This window comes from Carettochelys insculpta, chromosome 4 (genome assembly GCF_033958435.1).
Source record: "Carettochelys insculpta isolate YL-2023 chromosome 4, ASM3395843v1, whole genome shotgun sequence".
Lineage (NCBI taxonomy): Eukaryota > Metazoa > Chordata > Testudines > Carettochelyidae > Carettochelys > Carettochelys insculpta.
In genome coordinates, this window is record NC_134140.1 from 122,176,894 (window position 1) to 122,204,644 (window position 27,751).

At 41.0% G+C, this 27,751-nt stretch overlaps 1 protein-coding gene across 11 annotated transcripts in view; it reads right to left on the reverse strand.

Moving 5' to 3' along the window:
* The window catches only part of PTPN13 (protein tyrosine phosphatase non-receptor type 13), a 178,470-nt gene that overhangs the window by 18,472 nt on the left and 132,247 nt on the right, over positions 1 to 27,751 (reverse strand). For 8 of the 11 annotated variants that reach the window (XM_074993670.1, XM_074993669.1, XM_074993672.1 and 5 more), the window contains 18 exons: positions 27,411 to 27,508; positions 26,294 to 26,383; positions 24,998 to 25,105; positions 23,725 to 23,856; positions 22,624 to 23,084; positions 21,617 to 21,760; positions 17,628 to 17,721; positions 16,297 to 16,382; positions 15,124 to 15,286; positions 14,259 to 14,473; positions 14,071 to 14,169; positions 11,450 to 11,814; positions 10,913 to 11,099; positions 9,054 to 9,212; positions 7,447 to 7,618; positions 7,116 to 7,326; positions 5,424 to 5,494; positions 3,462 to 3,523 (listed from right to left, as the gene is read on the reverse strand). In XM_074993670.1, coding sequence (XP_074849771.1) covers positions 3,462 to 3,523; positions 5,424 to 5,494; positions 7,116 to 7,326; positions 7,447 to 7,618; positions 9,054 to 9,212; positions 10,913 to 11,099; positions 11,450 to 11,814; positions 14,071 to 14,169; positions 14,259 to 14,473; positions 15,124 to 15,286; positions 16,297 to 16,382; positions 17,628 to 17,721; positions 21,617 to 21,760; positions 22,624 to 23,084; positions 23,725 to 23,856; positions 24,998 to 25,105; positions 26,294 to 26,383; positions 27,411 to 27,508 — 2,917 coding nt within the window. The remainder of the gene's footprint in view (positions 1 to 3,461; positions 3,524 to 5,423; positions 5,495 to 7,115; positions 7,327 to 7,446; positions 7,619 to 9,053; positions 9,213 to 10,912; positions 11,100 to 11,449; positions 11,815 to 14,070; positions 14,170 to 14,258; positions 14,474 to 15,123; positions 15,287 to 16,296; positions 16,383 to 17,627; positions 17,722 to 21,616; positions 21,761 to 22,623; positions 23,085 to 23,724; positions 23,857 to 24,997; positions 25,106 to 26,293; positions 26,384 to 27,410; positions 27,509 to 27,751) is intronic. The other 3 variants (XM_074993674.1, XM_074993668.1, XM_074993673.1) reach the window with 2 other exon arrangements.

Below are 27,751 nucleotides of genomic sequence, written 5' to 3' on the forward strand. Positions count from 1 at the left end.
TGAGGTGCCTGGTACAGGAGCACAGAGCCCCACTGCAGCACATGATGAACCACCTGTCTGCCTCACCATACTCCATGCCTTCCCCCTATGAGCACCCCAGAATGCAGGATGGAAGCAAGGGCAGCCTTGCATTCCACTCTGAGGGGCACTTCTGAGAGCTGACATTCCCCCACTTGAGACAGCAAAATGCCTCTTGCACTTGCTTACCCATGTCCAAAGCCCCTTCCATGAACTCCTTTACTATCCCCTGAATAAAAATTATTAATCTCTTTTTTGCTTGTATTGCACAGGGAGTGGGGTTTATAGGGTAGCACACAACATACAGGGGGCACCTCCTTAACAGCAACAGACATGACTGTCATGTCGCTGTATGGTCATTCAAAAATCTATTTTTCAAAGCCTCCCTGATTAACAATGCCCTTAGCTGTGCTTTTCTTACTGCTCTGTCTGCCTGCTCATAATGAGCAGTCAGGTCAGGGGTCTGCAACCAAAACAGGGAGAAGAGCCATTTTTCAAATTTGGTTACAAAATCAATACTTCAACAGCTGTAACGCATGTGAATATGAAACAGTCCTTAAATAACATCAAACCATAGTTTTTGTAACCCCTATTTTAAGAACAGTATACACACAATGATTTGTAATGGGATCCATGTAAACCTTTTCTGAGTCCTAGTAAGTTTCAAGATCAGTCCTATCTACAGGCAACGAGTACCAGAAATTAACTTGGAATCTGAAGGAGGTCAATTGAGGAGCATACAATATAACATTCTAATTTACAATGGGTACTCTTTGCATTTGTATGGAAATAACAGCTCATGACCTTACATTTCTATTTTATTCTAAGATGTCTCTCTTTGAAACATTTTACTAATTTTCTCCTAGTCTCTAACTTCTTTATTGCATCCCATTACAGCATATACCCACCTCTCCTTTATCTTCAGTTACTAAATCACATTCAAAGACAATTAAAATATATTAAACACATTGCTAACAGTACTTCTCCAGGTAAACAATTGATGACTCTACCAAAGAGATGTTATCTTTTCACAAGTGCAAGGACAAGTGGTGGTGCATGAAAATTTTTTTTTTTCAGATGTGAAACAAAAACATTTGAGAATCCCCATTTTAAAACTGGGCAGAGAGAGGGATGGGAGAGACACCCAAGCTGCTCCATACCTGTCCAGAGCAGGACCCCGCTCACTGCAGCCCACTGCACCATGCTCTACTTGAGCGCAGACAGGATCCAGATGCCACAGAGAGTTATGCTGAAAGGCACAGGTGGAGCAATAGGGCCAGCCCCCCTTCTCCCACCGCTACCCTGCCCAGCTGTGCGAGGAGGAGGAGGAGGAGGAGGAGGAGGAGGAGGAAGACTCAAGCATTGGCGAGGCTGGATATAGTTATTGTTCCAGTGGTTGCAGGGCAGGGTCATTCCAGCATCCGAAGCTGCAGAGGAGTCAGTGTCTGGAGCCACAAATGACTCCTTAAAAAGCTGCATGCAGCTCCAGAGCTGCAGGTTGCCGTCCCCTGTGATCTGCCTTGGCCCTCCAACCTGCATGGAATTCCCCCCCAACTTTCACATAAGTTATGGAGCACACAGCAGGCTGCTACCACGAGGAGAATGCTGCTTTCACTGAGGTCTTACCGAGTCAGGAGGCTCTTGAATCTGGCTTCTAAACAGCCAAAGGAATATTCTACCACCATTCAGCACTTACTCAGCCTCTAGTTGAACTGCTCCTTACTGCTGCCAGTGTATGGCATGAACCACAGGAGAAAGGGTTAAGCTGGATCTCCCAAGACCAGTTTTTGCAATTCCACCTTTCCAATGGCGATTTTGTGGTCTGGGAAGAAAGTTCCATTCTTTAGCTTTCTGAACAAGCCAGAGTTCCTAGAGATGCACACGTCACGAACCTTTCCTGACCATCCCACATTGATGTTCATGAAACAACCCTTGTGATTCACCAATGCCTGTAACACCATCATGAAGTACCCCTTGCGGTTTATGTAGTCTGTGGCCAGGTCATCTGGTACCACGATGGCAATGTGCATTCTGTCACCTTGCAGCAGTTAGGGAACACCATCATGGCAAAACCATCCACTGTATCCTGCACATTTCCCAGAACCACTGTATTTCACTGAAGAAAGGTACTGATTTTCTTGGCTACCAGGATGACAGAAGCCCACATTGTAGATATTCCCACTCCAAACTGATTGCCTACTGACTGGTAGCTGTCTGGCGTTACAAGCTTCCACAGAACTATTGTCACTTGCTTCTCAATTGTCAGAGCTCATCTCATTTTGATATTGCTGTGTTTCAGGGCGGGGGAAACCAATTCACAAAGTTCCATGAGAGCAGCCTTATGCACGCAGAAGTTTTGTAGCCACTGCTGATCACCCTGTACCTGCAGTACAATGTGGTCCTGTGAGGCTGAGCTTGTTTCATAGCACCAGAACTGGCGCTCCACTATGTACAAAGCATTGAGTGCAGTCAGCATCTGCCCTGTCCTCCTCTCCAGTGTTTCACATTCACGTATGTCTATGTCCTCCTTAGAGTCTCCATCACTCTGAAGGCTGCTTAAGCTGCGCACATACCATAACACAATGTGTGAGGCGCTCATAATACACGTCAAAACAGTTGGAAGCTGGATGGGTTCCCTGCTCCCCCTCCAATGGCATCTGCACAGATACCCAGTGAAAAAAGGGTGGAAAAACACTTTTTGTCATTGCTTTCCAAAGGGAGGAACTGATAAACGCACTATGGGAGGCTGATGACACACACCCAGAACCACCCATGGCACTTTTTTGTCCCACCAGACACTGGGAGCATAACTCATAATACAAAGGAGCAGCAGATACCGTGGGATAGGCATCCAAAGTGCACTGCTAACAAAAAAGCTGCCAATCCTAATGGGGAGGCACTCCATCAAATCATGTGCCAGTATGGACATGCATCCCTCAACTTTACAAAACCGTGTGCTAAAAAAATCAACCTGAGCAAATTTGACCTAATCTCCTAGTGTAGTCGTACTCCTACCTTTACATCACTTATAACTCTGTGAGGGAGGTGAGCAGAAAAGAAAATGGAAGCAGAAAGAAATTAAAGTATTTGTCCAAAGTAACACACAAGATCTGTGGGGATTAGGGAAAAGAATTCAGGTTTTCTGAGTTGCAGTCCTATGCCTTTAATCACAAGTGTGGTCTTCTTTCACTAAATGGGGCTCTGGGTATTGGAAAAATAATTCCAGATACTCGTGCATTTACTAATTCAGATCAACTGACAGCACTGAAACTGCACAGTTTGAGAGAAAGAAATTTTGCTTTAACTGGCTATGGGTATTAATTATATTTTTTCTCTAATTACTGAAAATTCACACCAATAGGATTACATGCACATATTTTATCACAATCTAACAAAAGAAAATAAAGCTGCTGTATTAAATATGGTTACTTCATTTTATTCACCTTGGGCAGATAAATATCAGGTGCTATTTCTGTTTTCCCATAGTGATCTCCAGAGAGATGGCCTAAACAAAGTAGAACAAATAGGTAACTTTCAATAACAAAATGTTTGTAGGGATCACATTATGAAAAACATTGCTAGGTAGTAAAGAAAAATATTTATCACTTGTTATGAAATGTAATATACTTCAATCTGCTGACAGTTTTTTAAAAAAATAACTGAACCTAAGCAAATGTAGAATATTGGGGTATTTAACCACCCTTGTATTCATATGACACTACAGGTTGAACCTCTAGTACAGCACGGTCATCTGGCAACATCTGTGGTCCAGCATGAGTTTAGTTAGATGGATGTCCACTTATCATGGGTGTGACCAAGTTTCCCATCATCCCATACAGTTTGTTTACAGCCACCAGTCCTGGCTCTCAGTGTTCTGTGCTGTTATTTTGCTCTAATTTACCCTAAACATCTTCTAAGAGCCAAGTAAGCAGTGAAAGCGTTAGTTATGCTAACAGACAATATTGACCTCCCGTGATTGGGAAAATTCTCTTGTTCTGCACTGGTCAGGTCCTGAGGGTGTCTGACTAGAGAGGTTCAACCTGTATTTTAAGATAACATTATGTTTGCAGAATTAGGAGAAAAAGAAAAGACAATGGCGCAATAAATGAGTTTTCAAAAAGACCATTGTTGATAAATAGTAGTAATGATATATGATGTGAATTACATGGCAGTAGGCATGCATGGTGCTTTAGAGAAATATTTAAGGCTGCCATCTCCAATAGTTTAAAATCTAAGAGCACATCCCTCCAAACATATTTCTAGATGTGATGTACATCTAGGTCAGTGATCCTGCTTATACTAATAAGTACTTGCAGGACAAAGCTCTAAAGCAACAATGTCTAGTCAAGTGATGGGGGAGATGAATCAACAAACATCTAGTGCAAGATATTAATCTCTCTATTCACTTTTACTGAGAATTCAAGTACCAAAGGCAATGTAACCTCACATTCAGGGCAACTTTGAACCTCTGACTGCCAGAAGCTAGGACGGATCATACCAACTACCCCGTTCTGTACATTTCCCCTGAAGCACTATCTGGTGTGGGCCACTGTTAGAAACTGGATACAGTGCTCAAAGAGCCATTGGTCTGACTCAGTCTGACAGTTATGTCATAGTAGAGTGACACTTTGCATCTAGTACATCTTCAAAAACACTTTGGCAATTAACAAATAAACAATAATATTGTGGAAAGTATCATTTGACCATTACAAAATTTACTATCACTTTCTTCAATAGGAATAAGAGCTGTATTCTTATTTGGTGCCAGATTAGAAGACCTGAGACAAACAGTATATGCATTATCAGTTGATTTAAGAAAAAACATAAATAGTTATCTTGTCTTGCTGTGAAACAGTATGAAGATTTTGAGCATAATATTTTAAGTAAACAAAGCGTGTTCAGGTATTATTGAAATTTTCCCATATTACATGGAGAGTCTGGTAGCCTGGGAGACTATAAAAATGCAGCAATGATATACAATTAACAACACTAGACTAACAAAGGAGTAAGGGAAAGCAGAAATCGACTGAAGTTTCCTGCTGAGGAAAAGTAGCATGTAAATGCCAACATTGGAAGCGCCAAACTGTGTTGTATGTAGCAATGCCAATATATCACTCAACCCAACAATCTACTAAACGGAGCACAAAACACTCCATTATGTTGAAATGGTTCTATCTGGCTTTGTATCATTTTTCTCAGACTCTCTGACATTATGCACTATCTCTCACCCATGTCATTATGCAAAGTAGCTTTTTAAATCTGTTGCAGAAGCTTGATAAACTACTTAAAAGGATATCATTTACCCTGTTTATGACAGGCTCTTGTACGCAAAGGACAGATACCATACTTCAGTTGTCATTGGTAGAAAGAAACTCATTTACAGTAACTAACTAAGAGATCCTTACCATTAGCTTTCATTAACCTTGGACTTGAGTTAAGAGAGCCCCTGGACTTTGGAACCACCGGGTGACCATCTCTGCAATAAGAAGAAACATACTGTATTTTAAAGTACCTATTTCTGCACACTCTCTTATTGAATCTTACACCTTAACTATGTCAACTGCATTTTCCTTGGACAGATTTGGAATAAGGTACCAAGAACATCCAATATCCCAACAACAGAAAACAATTAATCAAATATCCTGGTTCACACTGACTTTCAGAAGAGGTAGAAGACTTCACCAAGCTAAGAGTTCACCCCAGCCTGCTACAGACAGGGTTAAATCACAGAACACCTCAGTCTCCTCGGCACTTCCAAAAATCAAGAGCTATGGGCCTGGAAGTCAGGCACACAAAAGTATTGGAAATTTAGTAATTTCTCTGCCTCACTTACCTTACCTACAAAATAGAGACAGTAATGCCTATGTAGCTACTTCCTTGCAGCACCATTGCAAGGATTAAATTAATCCTAGTAAACAGTTCTGAAATTAAAAGGCTAACAATGCAGATGACCTGGGCCAACCAGCTAGCATAATCTGAAACTTCAGCCAGGTTTGCTGGGCCAAGGAGATTTGTTTCAGTGTACATATGACTCTCTGAAGACATAAAGCCAATGAGTGGGCTCTTACAGCACGCCCACTCCTGGCTGGTGATATACTGGGGGAAAGGTATGGCTGGAACACCCATACACTAGGTCAATCTTCTGTGATTTCAGTGCTGTGTGAATAACTACGCAGCAGCTGGGAGTGAGCCTAGCGACTCAGTTAGACTAACTTGTGCTTGAATCAGTGCACTAAAGAAAGCACTGTGGTTGTGGCAGATCAGGGTTTCGACTCCAACATACCCCTTCAGCTTCAGAATATGAGATCCAGCTCAAGATGCAGCTATTTTTAGTGTGCTAGTTTGAGCCATTCTCCTGCAAGTCTTTCTATCTGGGCTGAGTCTTTCTATCTATAGCTTGAGTCTTTCTATCTGGGCTGGGAAACTCACTCCAGTTTGCGCAACTTTTGAGGTAAAATGTTGACAAATTTGACAACTTTTTCCAAAACCATTTGCTTTTTCAAAAAGGGCATTTTGACCCACTTCTTATTAAGGCTAAGATTTCCTCTCAGCTATTTTTAGTAAAAATGAATGTACAGGTCACAGGCGAGTAACAAAAGTTCACAAATGCCGATGACACCTGTGACCTTTGCTAAAAATAACAGCAACAAAATATGGAGTGGGGGATCCAGCACCCACTGCTGCTGTCACTCACCGCAGCTTCCACGAACTCCGTGACATAATCATAGCCTTACTTATTACGTAAGGGTCCTACCCAGCCGATTACACAAATGCCCACATATAAGCTGGGCACACATCACATTTAGTCTGAGAATGACTTTCATGCTGCAGTCAGCAGTTGGATAGTTTTATCATCACTATGAGCCCAATTTGCTAAGACACAGAGCATTCGCAACCCAAGAGAGAGAAAGCATTGGCCAAAAGAGCAGCCAACAGAATTGAGAGCATAAGCACCCTCAATAATCAGGCCTTTAACAAATAGCTGAGATTCTCTCGCCAAATGGTTAGCTATTGTGCCAGGAAAATACATTTAAGGGGGAACAGCTACAATTTTGTCAGTTAACAATCACATGGAAGAGTTCATTTCCAAAGGATACCTCGTTGCTTTCAGCACCACTTTAGGAAGTGACACTTCCAGTGCTCTTCTGGCTTCTTTCAGAGTCATTCCCTGTGTGCTAACTCCATTAATATAATGGATTATATCCAACGTACAGAGACTTTCCTCGTTGGCAGCAACTGACCTTGGCTTGATATCACTAATATACACCACCTGATAAAGGCTGTCACGACCTCCTGATATAGACAGGCCTGTGGAGGATAAAAAGAAAATCCATTTATTTTTTCCTTTTAGTAGTTATATGTGGTTTTGAAAGCAGGACCAAGAAAGGCACCTCACACAAGGCAAACAGCCATACAATTTTATATTACCCAGCTCTTCTTCATGGCACATTAATGTAATATCCGGTAGCAAATGAGGCAACACAGGAATCTTTGGCAACTCTAGAACACGTCCAAGCACCAATCTGACAGTCTTTGGTGCAGCTCGGAGAAAGGTGACTGCATCTGTGTGAGTCATGTTAGTGACATCCATGTCATTAACCTATGAAGAGAAAATCAACCGAAAAATCCTCATGACTGTGGCAGTGAAGATGGACAATGATACTGAAAAAACTCATTTGCAGTTCCTGTTATTTGTATTTCATATGAAAAAAGCAAACATACAGATGCTGGAAATGACAGCTGCTGCAGTCTGTGATGTTATCCATTCCCACAGATAAACATTTTTAACACAAACTGGAAGAAGAAACAAAGCTACCAACTTCAAAATAGAAACAAATTGCAAAACAGGTAAAATATACACCAATTCCTATATAACAGAAGGCCCAAAGGCAGGTTCAGTGCCTAATCCACACTGGTTTGTGATTTTATTGCTTACCTAAGGTTAAAGCTTATGCCACACGACTTAATGGCCTGGATTAGCAAAAGATCATGCTAAGCTCTACGCACTATGAGTGGTTCATTGACTTCAGTGTAATTATTAAGTGCGTGTGCCGAGGGAGCCTAAAATGTAACTAAGCATATTCTTGTTGTTTCACAACACTTTACACTGTTGGCATTGGCTGCTGTGTATCTGTATTATTGGACATTTTTGTGTTCTGTTTACCAAAAGGAGTGCGACACAAGACAATGTATTCACGTGTCCCTGAACAATTTCTCTTTGAGACTAGATGATCATGATAGCCCCTACTAACCTTAAAGTCTATGGCCATGTCTGCATGAGCGGCTTTTCCCAGGAAAACTGTGCTTTTGCTGGAAAAAACAGAGTGCCCACACAGCAAATGTGCTTTGTTGAGAAAACTTGGCACAACTGCCAGCAGCATTATACCGCTCCCCGTTCGGGCATAATGCCTCTCTTGACAGTATTCTGTTGACAAAAGAGCTGTGTAGATGCTCTAGGGAGTTTTGTCGACAGAAAAGGCTTCCGGTTCACTGGGCAGCCCTGTTTGCAGAGCTTCTGGTCAGCTGTTTTGTCAAGAGAGGGGTGGGCAATCTGGCTGATCTCTGTCAACAGAGCAGATTGCTCTTTCGATCTGCTTTTATGTGTAGATGCAATCTGTTGACAGAAATTTTGCTGCGAAATCCTTTCCGACAGTGACTTCTGTCAACAGAGGCTTCTTGTGTAGCTGTGGCCTGTAAGTACTCATAAAGGAACCCCTAACTGTAACCATAAAGATCACATATACTGAATCCAACCCTTTCCACTGTTTTGCTATCTAGAAGATTACACAGATGTTAATAGCAAAAGCTTTTGGTTTATTTTATATTTATATTTAAGTTTGTTCAACAGCTGTTATATTATGATTTTCAATACGTGCATTTAGTTGTTAGCTTCACATCCACATATTTGACCCAGTCTATCATAGGGCCCAGTGTTCTGTTTTTTCTATAGTCCAAGGCTGGTTTCTTCCTCTCAATTATCACAGAGATCTCTTCATCTTTAATTTGGCTTCACTATGAAATTTTACTCATCTCACCTTGATGAGGCGGTCTCCAGGACGTAGCCTCCCATCACTTTTGGCAGGATCCTGAATAACATCATGAATGTAACAACCAATGTTCTCATTGCCTTTGGTCACGGTAAAGCCCAGACTACCTTTTTCTGATTTTGTCATGGTAACATGGAGTTCCACTTCCTATAGGGAAAACAGTATTTTAAAGAGTGTTCTGGAACATAGAAAGGTTGATGCATGCAGATAAATAGTGTATACTGTATGAAAGCATAGTTGTTTGAAAGAGGTGTACCTATTAAGACTGTGTAATTTGACACACTTTACTAACCAATTTATTTAAATCAAATATTGTCCTAATCCTGAAAACACATCTGTTCTTAGGTTTATGTATTGAACCCAAAGGGACTACTCAAACTTTATGCATCATGTGGCCCCCAGAACCCCAGCTAGCACATGGTAAACTTTCCCCACTGTGTGTTTACATAGTCCTGTTTACGTGAACACGCATTAGGAAACTTCTGATGTATGCTACCAGGGTCTACATGGGCCCATGACCACTGATCGGGGGGGGAAGGGAAAGGAGGCAACTGCCGTGGGCCCTTTAAATCATTGCTCGAGCCCCCAGCTGCACAGCGCTAAGGGCTGGCAGAGGAGGAGCAGTCCAAGTGGTACTGAGGCTGGCTGCCCCAGCCCTGCCCTTTCAAGGTGCACGGAGCTGCACCCCCCTTGCCCAGAGGCTCAGCAATTCTGGCAGTGCCCCCACATGAACCAAATTGTGAACACCACCCCGGTTTGCTTTAGAAACTACTCCACTTTTCCCCGTAACATGCTCGTGTAAGCTAGCCCTTTGTACTGTACAGTGCCCTGTGCTGTAGAGAAAAAGATCTGGTCTCTTATCAGTGCTCCCTTTCACTCTGTGCTTTAACAGGGTTTGAGAGAGATGGAGGGGGTTTTGCGCTGCACTACACCAGCCTTTAGTGTCAGAAGGGTCTCCCAACAGTTAGATGCACTGCCTCTGAGACAGAAAGAAGAGGATCTGTGAGAGTGACAGATGTAAACGCATAGCCAAGAAACGAATGGGATTACAAGGAGTCCAACCAGTCAGAGGTTAACAAGATGAAAAAAATATATGGACAGGTAAGAAGCTTAGTCTCAGAATATTGTCCATACATAGTTACACACAGCATTAAATCTTCAAAATACAGATTGAAACTGTACTTAAGAAATATGTATACCTGTGCACCCATCCACAATACGCAAGGGTAAAGGAACATTTTAGCACCCAAACTGTATATGTGCTAGCAGAGGAGAAGCGAGCCCACAGAAAGCACAGTAAGGACCTGCCAGACACCCGTTACACATGCAACAGATGAAGCAAGGACTGTCACTCTCGTGTGGGCCTTCACAGTCACAGTCGACGCTGCAAATGATGATCCCAAAGGGAACTACGAAGGGCGCGATCCACAGTCTGTGTAGACTGAAGGATGCTACAACTACTACTACTACTTAACTGGACTGCATAGTTTTAGAATCCAATTTGATTTTTTAAAAACTCAGGGTTCTATTTCTAAGAGTTAAGTAAAACATTTTCCTTTTCCTCTATCACACATCTTGGGACACTGCCTGAACAATGATTCCATTCCTACTATCGCAAATGGCTACTTCCTGAAAGTATATTTTAGAAGAGTCTTTTGCAAAATACAATCATTTAACTATAAATTTACATTAGAAGCTAGAACAATTACTCTAATTTTAAGGAACTATAAATAGGGTGCATTTTGTTATGGACAGAACCAAGGCTACCCTGTTCCCCAGCAAAAATATGGTCTATAACACATTTATGGTGGGGAAAAGTGAGAGAGAGAGAGAGAGAGTGTAATTACTGGTTCATATTCATCACTATGTTTCTCAAAATGGCTGAGCAGTGGTGTTATCTTCTCTTCTTGTGGCAACAGCTCTGAGAAGGAACTGATGTAGGCATCATCCATTAAACCAGGGGCAGCAATGTCAGTAACAGTTCTACAGCTTGGTATTGGCGGCAAATCCAAGGGTAGAGGAGATGGAGAATTACTAGGAGAAGACAAGGAAAAAAGGAGGTTGAATGCTTTATAATAGTTAAGCCAGACTACGCTGCTTATGTGATTAGAGGTCTGCAAAGACACAACTTTTCACTTTACAGTTATTCATGTGTGAAGTCTGATATTTCTGCAAACATTTACAAACTTGATATGGGTTCTGACTGTACCATCCCCAATAAACACAACTTTTTCGATGTGAAAACAACCACGTTTTATCTGGACGAAGTCTTAATTTTTTACAAGTGAACCATTTTTTAAGAGAAATTCTGCCTTTTTGATTATTCAAAGCTTGTGAAATCTGAGTATTTATTTTTGCAAAATAACTAATTTTTATCATTATACCTGTGTTCATACTCCAGCTTGCTGGGTGACTCAAGAGCAGAGTAGTAGATGGTACGGATTGTTTCCTCTTGGCTACAAGGAGTTTCATACTGACTGTGGGCTGGAGCCACCATTTTGTCTAAAGTTTGGTAGAGGGCCGAATTCCAGCCAGGGCTTGCGATCTGTGTTGGGGTCACTGCTACCTCTTCGTCGCCACTCCCACTGCTGTCACTGTAGCTGTCTCTCCTGGAGGGGGATTTTAGCCACTTCTTGCTCTTATCAGTCATTTCATTTTCATCTGAGCTGTCACCTGGATCTCCATTTGACTCACCAGCAGTTTCTTTGCTGACGTCTGGAAATATTTGTAGTGGGGAATATATGGGAGTCTGCAACAAATGTGATGTTTAATAAATCAAGGCTCTGGTTTTAATAGCCATTTATTTGTTTTAGGTTTAGCAGAAAATGTGTAAAGAATGCAGAAGTAATCAAACACATTTAATCAAAAGTTCATTCTTTCTACAGTGGGCCAAATTCAGTCCTGGTATAATGCCAGGGTGAATTTAATTTATTTTCTGCAACATCACACATGTATAATTTTCAAACACGTGTATCGAGGAAACTTCAAAAGCACTAATTAGAATAAGAGTTGTAAGCACTCAGTTCTCTCAAATGGAAACTGTGAGTAAACACCAAGAGGCAGATCCTCAGCTAAGGTAAATAATTGATTGGCATATGACAATTTACACGGGCTGTGGTTTGTCCCCAAAAGTTTAAACTTTGGACTCCAGTGCCATTTCCCAAAGAACTGTGTAATCACATTCCCATAAACACAAGGTACCAATTAATGATAGGTGCAGAAGCTATGACAGTTCATGTAGTCATCCAGTGGAAAACCTCAGATACTCATCCACCCTGAACAGCACCAACTATTTTACTCCTCTGTTCCTTTTACCCTTTTTTACATTTATAGTTAGATGGCCCCACAGAGGATACAAATCTGTTCCTAATCTCAGGTAAAAACAGTTTCTAATCTGACTTGATTTAAAGATTGCTTCCCTGTTATTGACTGCTGAAAGCTACTCTACTGATGTGGATTCCTCCATCATGGAGTGCTAATTATTTCCTGCTGCAGAATTTAGTTTACATCAACACTAAAATTTTTAAACTCGGGCTGTAGTCTTTGGACTGATTTGATGGAGCCCTTTTACAAACTGTCTTTGGGATTATGCATTTTTGATTCAGAAAACAAGGCGGATTTTTTCCAGCTTCATATGCACCTGAATTATAAATAATTATTATTACAAGGTAGTTTCACGGCTAGTTCATCACACATCTCACAGAAAACGTAACACAAGGTGAAGCCAGCTTGAAACTAACCATCAACATTACCAAGGCAAATGTATGTGAGATTACTCTTCATATTGTATGAATATTTTCTTATGATATGAATATGACATAACAGAGATCGACTTTAGGCAAGATAGCTCATGTAAGGTATCACTGGAAAAGTTATGATTTACTGAATATGCTTATCCTATTTGTATGCATGTAGCACTTCTGTATATGAAGTCAAGATTATCTGTATTTCAAGTATGCTGCTCTGGGTGATGCCCATTGCTAACTCTTCAGGCACCACAATGGAAAAGCCAGGCGGAGCTAACGGTCTATCGATGAACTGTGAAAAGTCTTGAGAGAAAAGCGGAGGAGGGGGGAAAAAAAAGTCTTCACTTTGCTTTTCCTCTGCTGCCCCACCCAGAAAAATACTTGCAAACACCTGGAAACAAAAGGACTGTGACAAAGGGGGATGGGAATAACTGCTGGACCCAGGCTAAAAGACACCTGGCATGTGATGGATTCTACCTAAACGACACTGAGGGTGAGGAATTATTACTTGTGAGCATTTTTTAGTGACTCAAGCTTAGTTTGTATGCTTTGTATTTTCTTAGCAATCTGCTTTGTTCTGCTACCTCTTTAACCACTTAAAATACACCTTTAAATAGTTAATAAGTTAATAAACATATCTCTTGTATATCACATAATCCAGTTTACTTAATTCCTAACTGAGGGGACAGTTATGCATACCTTCCTCCACATTGAGGTAGGAGGTGAATTTCATATAACTTCAGGTTTGTACTCCAAGGAAGGTGGTATCTGGGTGCAGTGGAAAGTCTCTTAAGTGGAGCCTCTGGGGAGCTGATCTCACTGTGTGTATTGTTCTGCAATGGGGTGTAGCCCTGCCTGAGTGCTTGGCTGAAAGAGGGATGTGAACTTGGCTCAGCAAGACCAGATCAAGGGATCTAGGCTGGCAGAAAAGGTAGGCACAGATATATCTTTAACATACCGGGTGGCATTCCAGTGGGTTTAACCCATCACAGTGTAGTTGTAGTATTTAAACCTTTTAGGAGTTTATTTTTAAAAAAAATTTATTACAAATATACAAAGATCCGTGCAATGTCTCATTTCTATAAAATAGGCTGTTTCTATTGCGTGCATGTGTGACTTAACATAGCAAACACATTCTCATAATCTGCTATTCCCCTGGCACCGCTCTTTATTCTTCATTTACATGTGTAACCAATGTATTCTGAATAAGCAAAACTTCATGAAGACAAAACTAACACATCAAATGCCATAGCTCTTACCAACAGAGAAGGATCAATGTCTGGCAGTATACCAGGTGGTGGCCTGCAAAGGAGAAGAGAGACTTCTGGGGATGTTCCTCTGAGTGCTGAGATGACCTCCTACAGGTACAATTGATTCTGTATTAGATGCAGGTCCCACTTGCAAAGCACCTGTTACTTACAAGTAAGACAACAGAGAGAGCTCTGACCTGCTGGGATAGTCCTTTTAAGGATGCTCCGTTCACTTTCAGGATGACATCCCCAATTTCAATCTGCCCACTTTCTGCTGCCGGCTGCCCAGGGAAGAGCTTTTTAACTCTCACTATGCTTGCACCCAATTGCTCCGGAGTAAGGTTGTCTTCACGACAAAAACTGAACCCCAGGCCCGAGCTGTTCTTCAGTAACTTTACCTCAAATGTGTTGTCTGCAAAATAAAAAAAAGAAATAATGGAATTCTCTCTTTTGCTGCTGTACGCTGTCCTTGAACGCTGTTTATTCAGCAATAATAGTCAGGTTGCATCCCAATGGTGATCACATTAATAGTTTGGGTAACAGCTGTGTGGGAAAGTTTTGTATGGCATCCCTGTCCCTATACATGATCAGGTCACATAAAACATGCAAAACTTATTAATGGTTTCTTGCCCTGCTGCTACTGTCTTGCTCTTGGAGGACACAGCCAAAATCGCATTACTGGGGACAGGCTCAGAGGACCTGCAGGAAGGCTGTAAAAGTGTTAGGATCTAGCAAAATCTGATGTTTTGGAGGTTAGCCATAATCTATTATGGGAAGCAATATCCTTCCTTTCAAAGACGAGAAAATGTAAATGTATTAAACAACAATCAGAAGAGAAACTATTGAAAAAGCTGCTAAAATAAATCACAGACATCATTAAAAGAAATATTCAAAATGCATTTAGCAATAAGAAAAAGAATCTCTATTGTATGGAAGCTTGGATATGGTCACTGCCACCTCCAGCTTCTGTGATTCTCTTCACTCGAGGGTCACCTGGTGGCAAGAGTCGGAAAGTTTTGGGGATTCTCTAACGTTCAGATAGGTTTTTCCTCATGACCTGACCTTCAGTGACAAAGCTGTAGTCTTTGCTATCGGTCAGTTTCTTCTCTGGTTTCTTCCAGGGCTCACTTTTTCCTGCCTGATTCGGAGGTGTGCACTGCGGTGTAACTGGAGCATGAACTTTAGACGCTGGCAGCTGCCCCTTCTCCAGCAACAGATGCACTACCTACACAAATATAACATATGCAGGTTAGTTAGCACTAGGCGCAAAAGGTAACATTTTACAGTACAAGGTCTAGTCCACTCTGTTTGGGTAATTCAGTTCCACAGCCACAAATTCTCTGTAGCCACAAAAAATCTCACATGAATTACTGTAAACAGCTCATTATTTTGTTAAGAACTGTAAATGACAACATCAACAACAACAGAGAAAGAGCCACAGGATATCAAACAGACAGCAGCTAAAATAAATTAATATTTTCCTCCCCCAATATTATGAGGTATGAGGGATAATTAAAAATGCCACTGACTACATTCTTCATACACAGGTCCTGTATCAAGGGAACTATAGGAAAAGACACTTTACCACATGTACTGGTGGCATTTTACTATCTCAGACTCCTAATTTTTGTGCATGCACCACACATTTCCATTTACAATTAGCTGAGGGATAAATTCGGATGTTTGAAGTAGCCGTCTCAGACCATGGATACTGCCATTAACTTGGAACGGCAGCACTGTGGGAGTGAGGTGCCACTCAACATGACTGAGGCTGTTTCTACACATGCCACTTTCAGAGAAAGTGGCATGTTAATAAACAGCCCGAAATATGCTAGAGGCATGTATGTAAATTTGCTAGAGGCGTGTATGTAAAAAAATTTTTGGGAAGAAGGGGCCTCCGGAAGAAGGACTTCCTTCCGGAAGACGCCCTGGGGGGTTGCACTTCTACACACCATTTTGAAGTCCAGAAGAGCATCTTCCAGACTCCAAATCATGTGACCTTATGCTAATGAGGTCCCTGGAATTTACATACATGCCTCATTAGCATATTTCAAGCTGTTTTTTAGCACGCCGCTTTCACAGAAAGTGGCATGTGTAGAAACAGCCTGAGTGTATCGGAAGATGGCCCTAAACAAGCGCACAGTGGAGAAGTGCACTGCTGTTGTAGGTTTTGTCTACAGTGGTTTTATTCACTATAACTTTATTTACAAAGATGGGAGAAGAGGATGAGCTTACCTGGCCAGTGTTTCTCAGTGTTTCCACAGCTTGTTTATGGGTTGCACCTTCCAAACTAATCCCATTGACTGAGAGCACACGGTCCCCTACATGCAAACAAAGCGCGATTTAGAAGAAGGGAGAATGTAGTAAAAACTAATTCACATAGAGCACACTTACAAACCATGTAACAGTGATGTGTTCACTTCTCAATGAACAAAGCCTGTGACTCAGTCAATCCCCTCTGCACTCAGAGGAGAACAAGGCTTTTTGTATCAGAAGTGCTCCGTGGCAGAATTCCGATCTCAAAAACTTGGACCATTCTAATGCTCAAAGTAATGCTTTACTGGCAAATCTGGGGAGAAATATAACAAACCCTCATCTAATTGTGGGACTCTACTTCACTAACAAGACTGACTTAAAAACAAAAGACATTCAGAGCTATGACAAGGATTTTCTGTACTGAGATACTTAGCATGTCAAGCAAAGAGGTCAGCAGTTACACAAAGCCTCTTTCTCCTCTCTTTGGGAGTAATCAGAGCAATTTGCTCCATTAAAGCAGAGTGCATTAGAACAAAACAATGACTAAAAATATTTTGTCTTTTTTTCACCAGTACAGCTTCAGTGCTTTTTGCAGATACCACAGTAGTCCCAGACTTTGCCTTCAGTTCTTATCTCCTTAATGCACAGTGCAGTCAAATGTATAAACTTAGTACTTATTAACCCTTTACACGATTAGAATGCTTTACAAACTAAACAAATTAACCCATTACACCACCCATCTGAAGTAGAGACAAAGGTGATGGTGAGCTAAAGAAAAGCCTCAGAGAGATAGGTAGTTTCCCGTTGACAATACAAACCCATAAAGTGGTTACAAGTAACTAAAGCCAGGTAATCAGAAGACCTCTAGAGTTCTTAGCCCCTAGATCCGGGGTCAGCAACCTTTCTGAGGTGGAGTGTCAAAATGTGACCTTTTGCGCTCTACGTATGATGAGAGTACCAGTGACACTTTTTAAGGTCATGAATAGTCCTACTCACAACAGCTTCATTAATAAAGAAAGATGAAGAGCTTTATTGTTTAGGTTGTAGTTGATAGCATTAGCTGATCTTTTGTCAATCTACATGCAGCATGGCTTTGAGCAAGCTCCCACCTGCATGGGGGAGAAGGGATGGGACTGAGTTTCTGCTTTGCGTGCCAAAGACAAATGGCTCACTTGCCAATCTTGGCACCAGTGATAGGGGCTGCTGACCCCTGCCCTAGATTATAATGCCTCTCCAAAGCCTACATAAAGTAACCTGAATTTCATTCTACTACTATTTAAGAAAACGTATGGAAAGAGCAAAGTAAGTACCTTTCTGAATTCTACCATCAGCTTCAGCTGCTCCTTTAGGAATAATGGCCTTCACATAAATGCCACCATGTCTTACACTGGTGTTTACACCACCCTAAATAGAGAATAAATAGGCAAAATGGAAACTTAAAAACTTAAACAGAAGATCTTAGATCAATAAAGTTAATCAACCCTTAAGAACCTATGAAGCACTCAAGTTATCAGCATGTAAAAGCAGCAGCCAATGTGTTATAAATAATTTTGTATAAACAGTATTTTGAGATCCATGCAAATCATGATCAGGTGGGGTGAATATGGAGGTGGGTTTCTAAAACTATTAGGCTAAAATCCAAACCTTTCCAGTCAAACACGTCCCTCAACAGACATATATAAGTGTGGAAAGGCTAAGTGTTTTTGTGCACAACATGCACCAGCAGCCAAACTAAAAGACACAAACATGCAATATCTTAGTTTTGTCCACACTTATTAAAATAATGTCAAACTAAAAGCTATTCCTCTCTTGCAGGTAACAGAAAGCCATCTTGAAAGCAAAATATATTGCAGTAGGAGGTGCAATAAAGATTTGCTTTTAGGTTTCATTTGAAGATAATTCAGAGGGTAGAACTCCATCTTCCTGTTCAGTTCAGATAGTCTTCATCATACAGTTTGATGATAATTCAGGGATTCCTCCAAACTTTTACAGGAGAAGGAGGAACCAGCCCACAAATAATTTCAGTGTATGCCCCAAGATCCAATTATTTTGATATTACCTCTGAGGTTGACAGTAGGTTTGAGAACAGTGCAAGGATAAAGATGTCAAGTATCAGAGCGGTAGCTGTGTTAGTCTGGATCTACAAAAGCAACGAGGGGTCCTGTGGCACCTTATAGACTAACAGAAATGTATGAGCACAAGCTTTCGGGGACAAGGACCCACTTCTTCAGATGCAGGATAAAGATGGAGGCGGAAAATGGTAAAATGAGATATAGCAAACACTTGTTAGGCCTCTCTGAGGAAAGCCCTTGTGTCGGTGACCATTATCAACCTCAATTGTGCCAAAGGACTAGCAGGATTGCTGCTCGTCGGTGGCTAAATCATTACGATACATAATTTACACTTCCAATTGTCTCTCATAGCTAATTTGGCTCCAAAACAATAGCGACAATTGCTACAATTTCTGTAAATTTAGAGCATGTTTTCATTTATAATTCACAGGCAAGGTTTACAATACATAATTGAGCCATAATCTAAACTATGGACCAAAGAATCTGTAGGAAAGATTTCCCCCACCCTCAACTCAGCCTGAGAGTCCTTAATTTTACTTCTAGTTAGAACCCACTTGGTAATACTGTCAATTGTTTAAGATACTTAAGAAGCGTGTGTTATCTATGTATTGGTTGTAGGTCCAGAACACACACTATCAAAATTTTTGATCTGAAAACATCAGTGATTGATCCTGTCATGGCTAAAAATGTGAATAAAAGGATTAAATCAGAGTTGTAAAAAGGGAACAGCTTTATTCTGCTGCTCTCATCTTCAAAGTAACATGCATTAAAATCTGCCACAGTTGAAAGAAGGTGTCTGGATACACAATGTATTTAGAAAATCTCTGTATCTGTAATACAGCTAAGTCCCTGAAACTGCTTCTTCTTTGAACTCTGCCTAATATCTGCTCACTATTACCAACATGTTACTGTTGACACTGAAACTAAATGTAGAATTGGGAGGTGAATAAGTTAGACTAATCACTGAAACTTAAATTGTCTATGAATCAAAAAGTGGTTTTGACACCTACAAAAATACAAATGGGGAGAAAATGATATCTTTGTCACTTTCCCTTTAAAGGGACATACTCAAGGAGGTTAGGATTAAAATTTGAGAGTTTACAAAAGTTATAATCTGATGTGAAATTTTTTAAATTAGAAAAATCCATCCTTACCGACTCGCTGGAAGGATGACAAAAATAGTAACTAGACAATAGATAAAATTTTTTGTGCTCTTCTGTTTCTCAGCCAGCAGAGGGAGAGCACGAGCTCTCAATAAGTGACAGCAGCATCAATACCACCCTGTACCGTAAACCCACTGACCACTACACCTACCTTCATGCCTCCAGCTTCCATCCCAGACACACCACACGATCCATTGTCTACAGCCAAGCACTAAGATATAACCACATTTGCTCCAACCCCTCCGACAGAGACAAACACCTCCAGGATCTCTACCAAGCATTTTTGAAACCGTAATACCCACCTGAGGAAGTGGAAAAACAGATCAACAGAGCCAGACATGTGCCACGAAGCCTCTTACTACAGGACAAGCCCAAGAGAGAAACCAACAGAACACCACTAGCCATCACCTACAGTCCTCAGCTAAAACCTCTACAGCGCATCATCAGGGATTTACAACCCATCCTGGACAATGATCCCCCACTTTCACAGGCCTTGGGAGGCAGCCAGTCCTTGCCCACAGACAACCTGCCAACCTGAAGCAAATCCTAACCAACAACTATACACCGCACCACAGTCACTCTAACTCAGGGACCCATCCATGCAACAAACCTCGTTAACAGCTCTGCCCACATATCTACACCAGCAACACCATTACAGGACCTAACCAGATCAGCCACACCATCGTGGGTTCATTCAGCTGCACATCTACCAATATAATTTATGCCATCATGTGCCAGCAATGCCCCTCTGCTACATACATCGGACAAACTGGACAGTCTCTACGTAAAAGAATAAACGCACACAAATCAGATATCAGAAAACCCATAGGAGAGCACTTCAACCTCCCAGGCCACACAGTAGCAGACTTAAAAGTAGCTATCCTACAGCAAAAAAAATTTCAGGACCAGACTCCAAAGAGAAATTTCTGAGCTACAATTCATCTGCAAATTCGACGCCCTCAGCTCAGGCTTAAACAAAGACTGTGAATGGCTGGCTAAATACAAAAGCAGCTTCCCCTCCCTTGGTGTTCACACCACCAGATCAACTGCAGGTAGTAAGCCTCACCCTTGCTGACTGAGCTAACCTTGTTATCCCCACCCTTGCTCTGGCTTATTTATACCTGGCCCTGCAGATTTCCAAGACCAGCATCTGATGAAGTGAGTCTGTGCTCACGAAAGCTCATGCTCAAAACTTTTCTGTTAGTTTATAAGGTGCCACAGGACCCTTCATTGCTGTTAGCTTCTTTAGAGAGACTGATGGTTCTGGTGAGCAAGTCACTAAAACAGAATTAATTCTGTACGAAGTCTGGCTGAAGTTAACTCCATTGGCCTCAAACAGTGTTATCCTGGGTATGAATTTGGACCTTTAACATCAACCTTGTAATGGAAGCTACATGACTTCATTTTAAAGGTCCTTCATTGTCCATCATCTCCCATTCAGTATCACCTCCAATCAGCCCATTATACCAGTCCCCACAGCCCACTTGTTAAATTTTCAAACCAGCATTTTTATGTTCCTTTCCTATGCTGCCCCTCACACTTGAGAGGAACTCTAACTAAAGATTCACTAAACTACTGAATTATCATCCTTACAACCCTCCTGTTCTGTGATTCCTAAACTACCTGACTACCTGGCTGTGTGCGCTAAGCCTGCTCTTTATCAGATAGATCAATACTATGTCTTGTTTTACCACTGTAGTCTCCCATCTGCCTGTATACCTCCCTTGTTTTGTATCTTACATGTAGCTGGCAAGCTTTTTGGAGTTTTTTGGTTCTGCGTTTGTATCTCACATAGCATAATGGGGTCCTGGTCCACCACAAGGGCAACTAGGTAGTAATGGTAGTGAAAGTGGTTGTAGTATTAGTAGCAATAATAACAACAACAACAAGTGAGGGATAATAAAGTAAGAGCTAAGGACATAATTTGTATTTTCCAGCTTCAGGAAGATTAAGAGTATTCGTAAGAGGTACTGGACATTGTCTTTTTAAAACACCTGGCTTCCCTGTAAATGAGCAATTAAACAGGTTGCTAGGAGTGGAGAAGAAGAGAAAACATCTAAAAACCTTGTCAAACAGTACCGTGACACTTATTCCCAAGCCGCTATCTTTTTTGGCTAGTTCGACCTCAAAGATATCTCCCGGGTTAAGAGGTGCTGCGGAAAGCTTTTTAGAATTCATTTTGTTTGTTGCATTCACCGAGGAAGACTCCTTTACAAAAATAAAACAAAAAACCAAAAACAAAAACAGAAGACAAAAAGAAATAACGATTTCCCATTAGAATGGATATTAATTATTAGTTTCCATGTTGTGTGTGTTTGTGAGGCAGAGCAGAAAGGAGTTAACTAGGAGTACTGATTAATAAAATAGGACTAAAATTTTTCCTGCTATAACTGCATATATTGTACTTTAATATGCTTAATACTGGGATGAACTTGGCCCATACTGGTTAAATGTTTTTACAGACCAGTACACTTGTATGCATTGATCTTTAAAATGAAGGTATCATTGTACAGTGAGGCAGATCCTCAGATGGAGTAAACTGATGTCATTCCCTTGAGTTTAAAGGACATTTCCATCCACTGAGATAAGGGCCATTACATTTAGGAATTAATCTACAATGTCCTCAGTCAGTTTACTTTTAGACAGGCACAGCATCAGGTCTCCTCTGCTCACTGAGTGGATATGGATTTTACAAATATGTTTTCCTTTATTTTCCAGCCATAGCCAAAAGGACCCCTATTCTGCTATGAGCCTACTGGTTTATCCCAGATGGTGTCACCGCTTTTCCCTCAGGCAGGTAAAATTCAATCTACCTGATCTATAAAGAAATACATTTTAAATCATTGTCTGTTTATTCAATCCCCTTATCTGTAGCACCACAGGGGGTTAGCATTAGAAAATCTGTATGTCAACATTAGTACCAAATGCATTAGCAGTTAGCAGTAGAAGCTGCAGACTGTCCCTCCCTCCATTTGCTCCCTCCCCCTCCAGCGCAATATGAACAATCTAAAGCAGAGTAACCAGCTTGTATATGAAACCGTTCGAAAGCGTTCAACAGAAGTGGACTGTGCCTTTTTAGCTGCCTGTTGCTCCTGACTGCTGGAATACGTTGCTTCATCCATGTCTGAATCCCCCCGGTCAGAGTAATCCACAGTTTCCACTCCCGCAGGCCTGTTTGGTTTTGCCTGGGTACTGTCTGCAGAGTTTCTTTTAATCTCATTTGTTTTGGAAATGGCAGACTGAGAATCACTGCAATGTTGCAGACCTGTCTGGGCTTTGTCACCAACATGGTTGCCAAAGAAGCCATTTGCTTGGCTCTGTGATTGGCTGGCACCTTCAGTCCTGGAATCTTGGGAGCTCAAGCTTCTCTCCCATTTGCCCACATCTAATCCAGATGAACTTCCTGAGATGGGCCTCTGGTGACCTCGAGACCTGTTGTGTTCCTCTGAAGATGATTCTGCCTCATTGTCCTGCATTGATGAAGGCCTCCTTAAATAAGCTTTTGTTCCATTGGCAAGATTTATAGACGACACTAAAAACCAAAACCCAACAGTTAACAAGAAGTAACGTTTACTCTGCTACAAATATAGAAATCACGACGGCTCAGGTTAATTTAAGGACAATCTCCAATCTTATCAATGGGGGAAAGGTGTACACTGGTCACACATAACACTGCATGTCTTATACACTCCATATTAGAGCATGGACTCAAATTCAGACATTTATAGTAACTCTTTAAACCTGCACACTGTTTCTACACTATGCTGCACTGCACACTGCAGGGGTCCGAACTGCAGAGCCTACCAAAATGTTGCACTCTTAACTGCCACATGTAGAGGCTGCTGTTGTGAACTATCAAGTTAACATGATCCCCTTTCAAACAGGACTATGTCAGTGTAACTATCTTTTAGTTCATGACAGACATGTCTACGTGATGTAATTAGACCACAACATTCTGGTATGCTCTTCAGTTCACTCCCCTGTAGCTCATACTGCAGTGTAGTGTAGACAAGTCCTCCAGAAAAGCTAAATGAGACATTGGTTTTTCACAAGGTCAGAAAAAGTACATCCTGAGAGGTCTTAAGGTAGGAGTGGAAATCACTCTCTGTTATAATGAAAGGTAAAGGAAAGAATGGAATTTGTAATACAAATGTAAGGATGTTTGACAGTACCTTTGGAAAGTTTGTCCTTGGGCTGAGAGATAACAAGTGTCACGTCTTCAGGAGCATTCTCCAGAATTTCTAATGCTGTGTGATGGCTGACACCCTCCAAGCTCCTGCTATTCACAGATATTAGACGGTCCCCTGGACAAAAAAAAAAGATCTGTTCAGATATGAACAATCCAGGATTTATGTTTCCAGATTTTAATGAGGTTGAGAGGTGGTATCTCTGAGCAAAGCTTTGTGCTCATTTTCATTCTTAGTAGTTGACAATGAAGGTCAAAATATTTGGCCAATAAAATTAAAGAAACACTGTCAAAATGAAACCTAGATAATTTTAAAAAATCTTTTCAAATTAGTTTCAGGTTTCAAACCTGTCTGTCTCCCTCACAATTCTGGTGGGATTACAACTACAGGTTGAACCTCTCTAGTCAGGTATCCTTGGGACCCGACTGGTGCTGAATAAGAGAATTTGCTGAACCACGAGAAGTCAATATTGTCTAGCAGCATTGCCAACACTTCTACTGGTTACTGGGTTCTTACAAGACAGTAAGGGGTACTTTACAGCTAAGTGACAGCATAGAACCATGAGAGCCAGGACTGATGGCTGTAAACAAACTTTATGGGACCACAGGAAATGTGGCCACATCCATAAGTGGACATCCAGTCAACAAAAATCATGCCAGACCACATATGTTGCTGGATGAGAGAGTGTGCTGGATTAGAGAGTTTTAACCTGTACACTGTCCCCTATTTTACAAACATTTCCACATTCCCTATTGCTGTGTGAAAAAAACAGAAACAAAAGGTGAGCAGGGGATTATTGTCAGACAGTTAAACTGGCTATCCAGGGTGCAGTCAAATGCATAAATATGCTAAAAAGCCTGAAATTAGGTAAAAACAATTTTAGGAGTTACTTGTGACAACATTAAGTCACTTTTTCAGATAGAAGTGTGATTTTGCATTGTTTAAAAATGAAATAAAGTAGGCATCAAACAGCGAAGTCAAACAGTAACTTCTTTATATGAATTGTAATAATTTTCATGTTACCTCTACAGAACCCTTCATTTTCACAGTGCATAATAAACAATAATCAATCATTAATACTTTTCAAATAATTATCAATATGTATGGTCAAAGGAGAAACAGAGACAGAGACATTTAAGTTACAACTGTCCACAGCCAGAGATGTAGGCAATATTAAAGGAACAGGACTAGAATGAAGGAGTTTCTGGCCCCTCAGTCCTTTGCCTGGAATACACCTCTCTCTAATCATATAATTTACCTGGTTTTAAGGACCCATCCAATTCAGCTGGTCCTCCAGGAATTAATGAATGAATAAAAATTCCCAGATCAAGTTTTCCAGTTTGCTCTTCACCAACAATCTCGAATCCTAGTTTTAAAAAATACACAGAGAGAGATGACAGTCTTTAAAAGTTTGTATTTTGCCATTTGACATGGAAGACTTACTACTATTTTAGCAGCTTTTAAGATCATAGATGTAACAAATCCATGTACCAGGCTGCTATCCTCCCCATATTTTTCATTTTTATGATGCATGAAGAAGTCTTAAAAGAGGTCTTAATAAAAAGGTTTATTTCAGTAATATTTCCTTTTCAGCTTGATTTTTACCTAAGAAGTTCAGACCTTGCCTTAATAGCTTTCATTAAAGTCTCTGTGGGTGACTGGAAAACCTGGAGAACTGTAAATCAGAGGTATGAAGGAAGTTTAATTCATTGAGCAAGTTTGGGGTATTTTTATCTATTTAACATGTTTGTGTTTGGTTGTTTTGTTAATGTTCATTTAACTCAAATATCTGAACAACACTTTGAGGATATAACGCACTACCCTTTCAGTTAAGGTTGACAGCCCATATCTGAGACCTGCAATATGCATCTTCAGGTTGGCCTTGGAAGACTAAACTTGATCATCTCTATCTTTCAAGCATCCCCCTCCCCCTTCCCCCAGAGTAGTAGGAGACAAAAGAACTGGATTATAGTTCCTGCTCTGCTATCTGTACACCCCCACTCTTACTTACTTCTCCACCCTTCTAAGGTTGTCTTTAAGAGATGTGTTGCAAGCTCAAATATAAATAATGTTTCTTCTTGGTATTTCCCTACTTAGAATTACACAGTGGCGGTGATATCCTGATCCTACAGAGTAACTTTCAAAAGACCATCTCCTATTTTTCATACAGTGACAATTTGCCAAGATCACGTCAGTCACTAGCAGAGCAGGGACTATAATCCAGTTCTTTCATCTCCTACTACTCTGACTTAAACCATGAATTAATGCTCCCTCTCTGATAAAAGTAATGAATGCTAGTTCACAATGGTCTGTCCTTTTTTTCTCTCTTTTCTCTTCTTTTTTTAAATATCACAGCTGCCCATGCTGCCTGAACTGAAACACAATGCTGACAGCCCCATTTTAGAACCACGTTTACGTGCATAATTTGGAATGGCACTGAGATTCCTTTTATCTGGTTACTGACTTACAAAATGAATTATGAAATTGAATGGGTGCATAGCTTTTCAAAGACATTCACAAAGGGAGGTAGTAAAGAAGGGCCTTAATAACTTACCTAAGCCATGTGTTTTATCTTTCTTCAGATTTACCAAGGTGATCTCCCTTTCTGGTGAGGACATTGTGTTCTGCTTTGTTTGTAGAGTGTCTATGAAAAGTCATCAGTAATAACACAACATAAGGACTGGGCAAAGCAATGTGCCTTTCATATTCATTTTCTCACCACTTGCCTTGTAAGTCAAAAGGGCACTATCGAGTTTGACAGGCCCAAATATGGACCAGCCACAGTGCAGTGCAATGGACTTGAGGGCTTCTCAAGGCCCCTTCTACCTCTATATTTCTATGGTTTCATTACCTACACTTCCATACAATTCTCCCTTTTTAAAAAAGAAACAAAATGCCTCTCTTTTCCTTGCTCTATGTAAAAAGCACTCTTTAGGATATATAGCTCAGGGCTACAAACAGGCAAGCCCTCTGATTTTACAACATATGGGCCTCATTCAGCAAAGCACTAAAACATGTGCATACGTGTTTCAATGAATAAGGAAAGACTTATGCACATGCATGCTGTTAAGCCTAGCTTAAGTGCTTTGCAGTATTAGAGTTACTGTCTATAATGGAGGATGTATGTGGGACAAGTTTGCAGGAAGAGGTTTTAACTCCAGCATATGGATTTCTTTCAATGTATTTGCCGTAGTTTGAGAAGTTGCACAGCTTTAGCCTCACAAGCTTTGCACACTCACATTTTATCAGTGTCATTCTTAAATGGTCCCTGTGAACTTGAAATAGGCCCCAACATTTAGGCTACGTCCACACTAGTGGGTTTTGTCAGCAAAACTAGGGAGCATTTAGATTCCCAAGGTGTTCTGTTGACAGTAAATCACCAGAATGCAGCATTTTTGTCAACTGTCTTATTCCTTTCCCCATGGCTATGGCTATACTGACCGAACTGCCAGCAGCAGTATGCAAATGGAAGGTCTTGAAAATGCAAATGGCTGCTCATTTGTCTATTTGCTCACTTGCAGACGCTGCTGCTGGCACAAAAAAATCTGTGTAAACATGGGTGTGCCAGTGAAACCGCCACCTTGTCAGCAGCCTCTTACGCCATTTTAACCCTACATCAGATAATACCCTAATTTAGATGACAAATAAAATACGACTTTTTCAGTTCTGACCTACAACATAAGCTTGACCATTATCTTCAATGGATGATGAGTCGGATTCATTTTTCCTCCTTTCAAAGCTTCTATTTAAACCTGCAAGAGATTTTGAACTAAACAGGACAGGGAGAGAAAAGGAGGGAGGATCAATGTAAGAAAATAATAGTCTAAATCAGCAGTTTCCAACAAGGATTCAAAGATCGCCACATTTGTGGCTGTCTTCCTTCCGTATTCTCTACAACCGCGCCGTGACTGTAAATGAATGCCCTCCTCTTCCCCCAGAACCAGGCACCCCCAGCACCCCATTCTAAACTAATGCTGGCGACTCACTGGAGCTGATGCCACTGGAGCTGCCA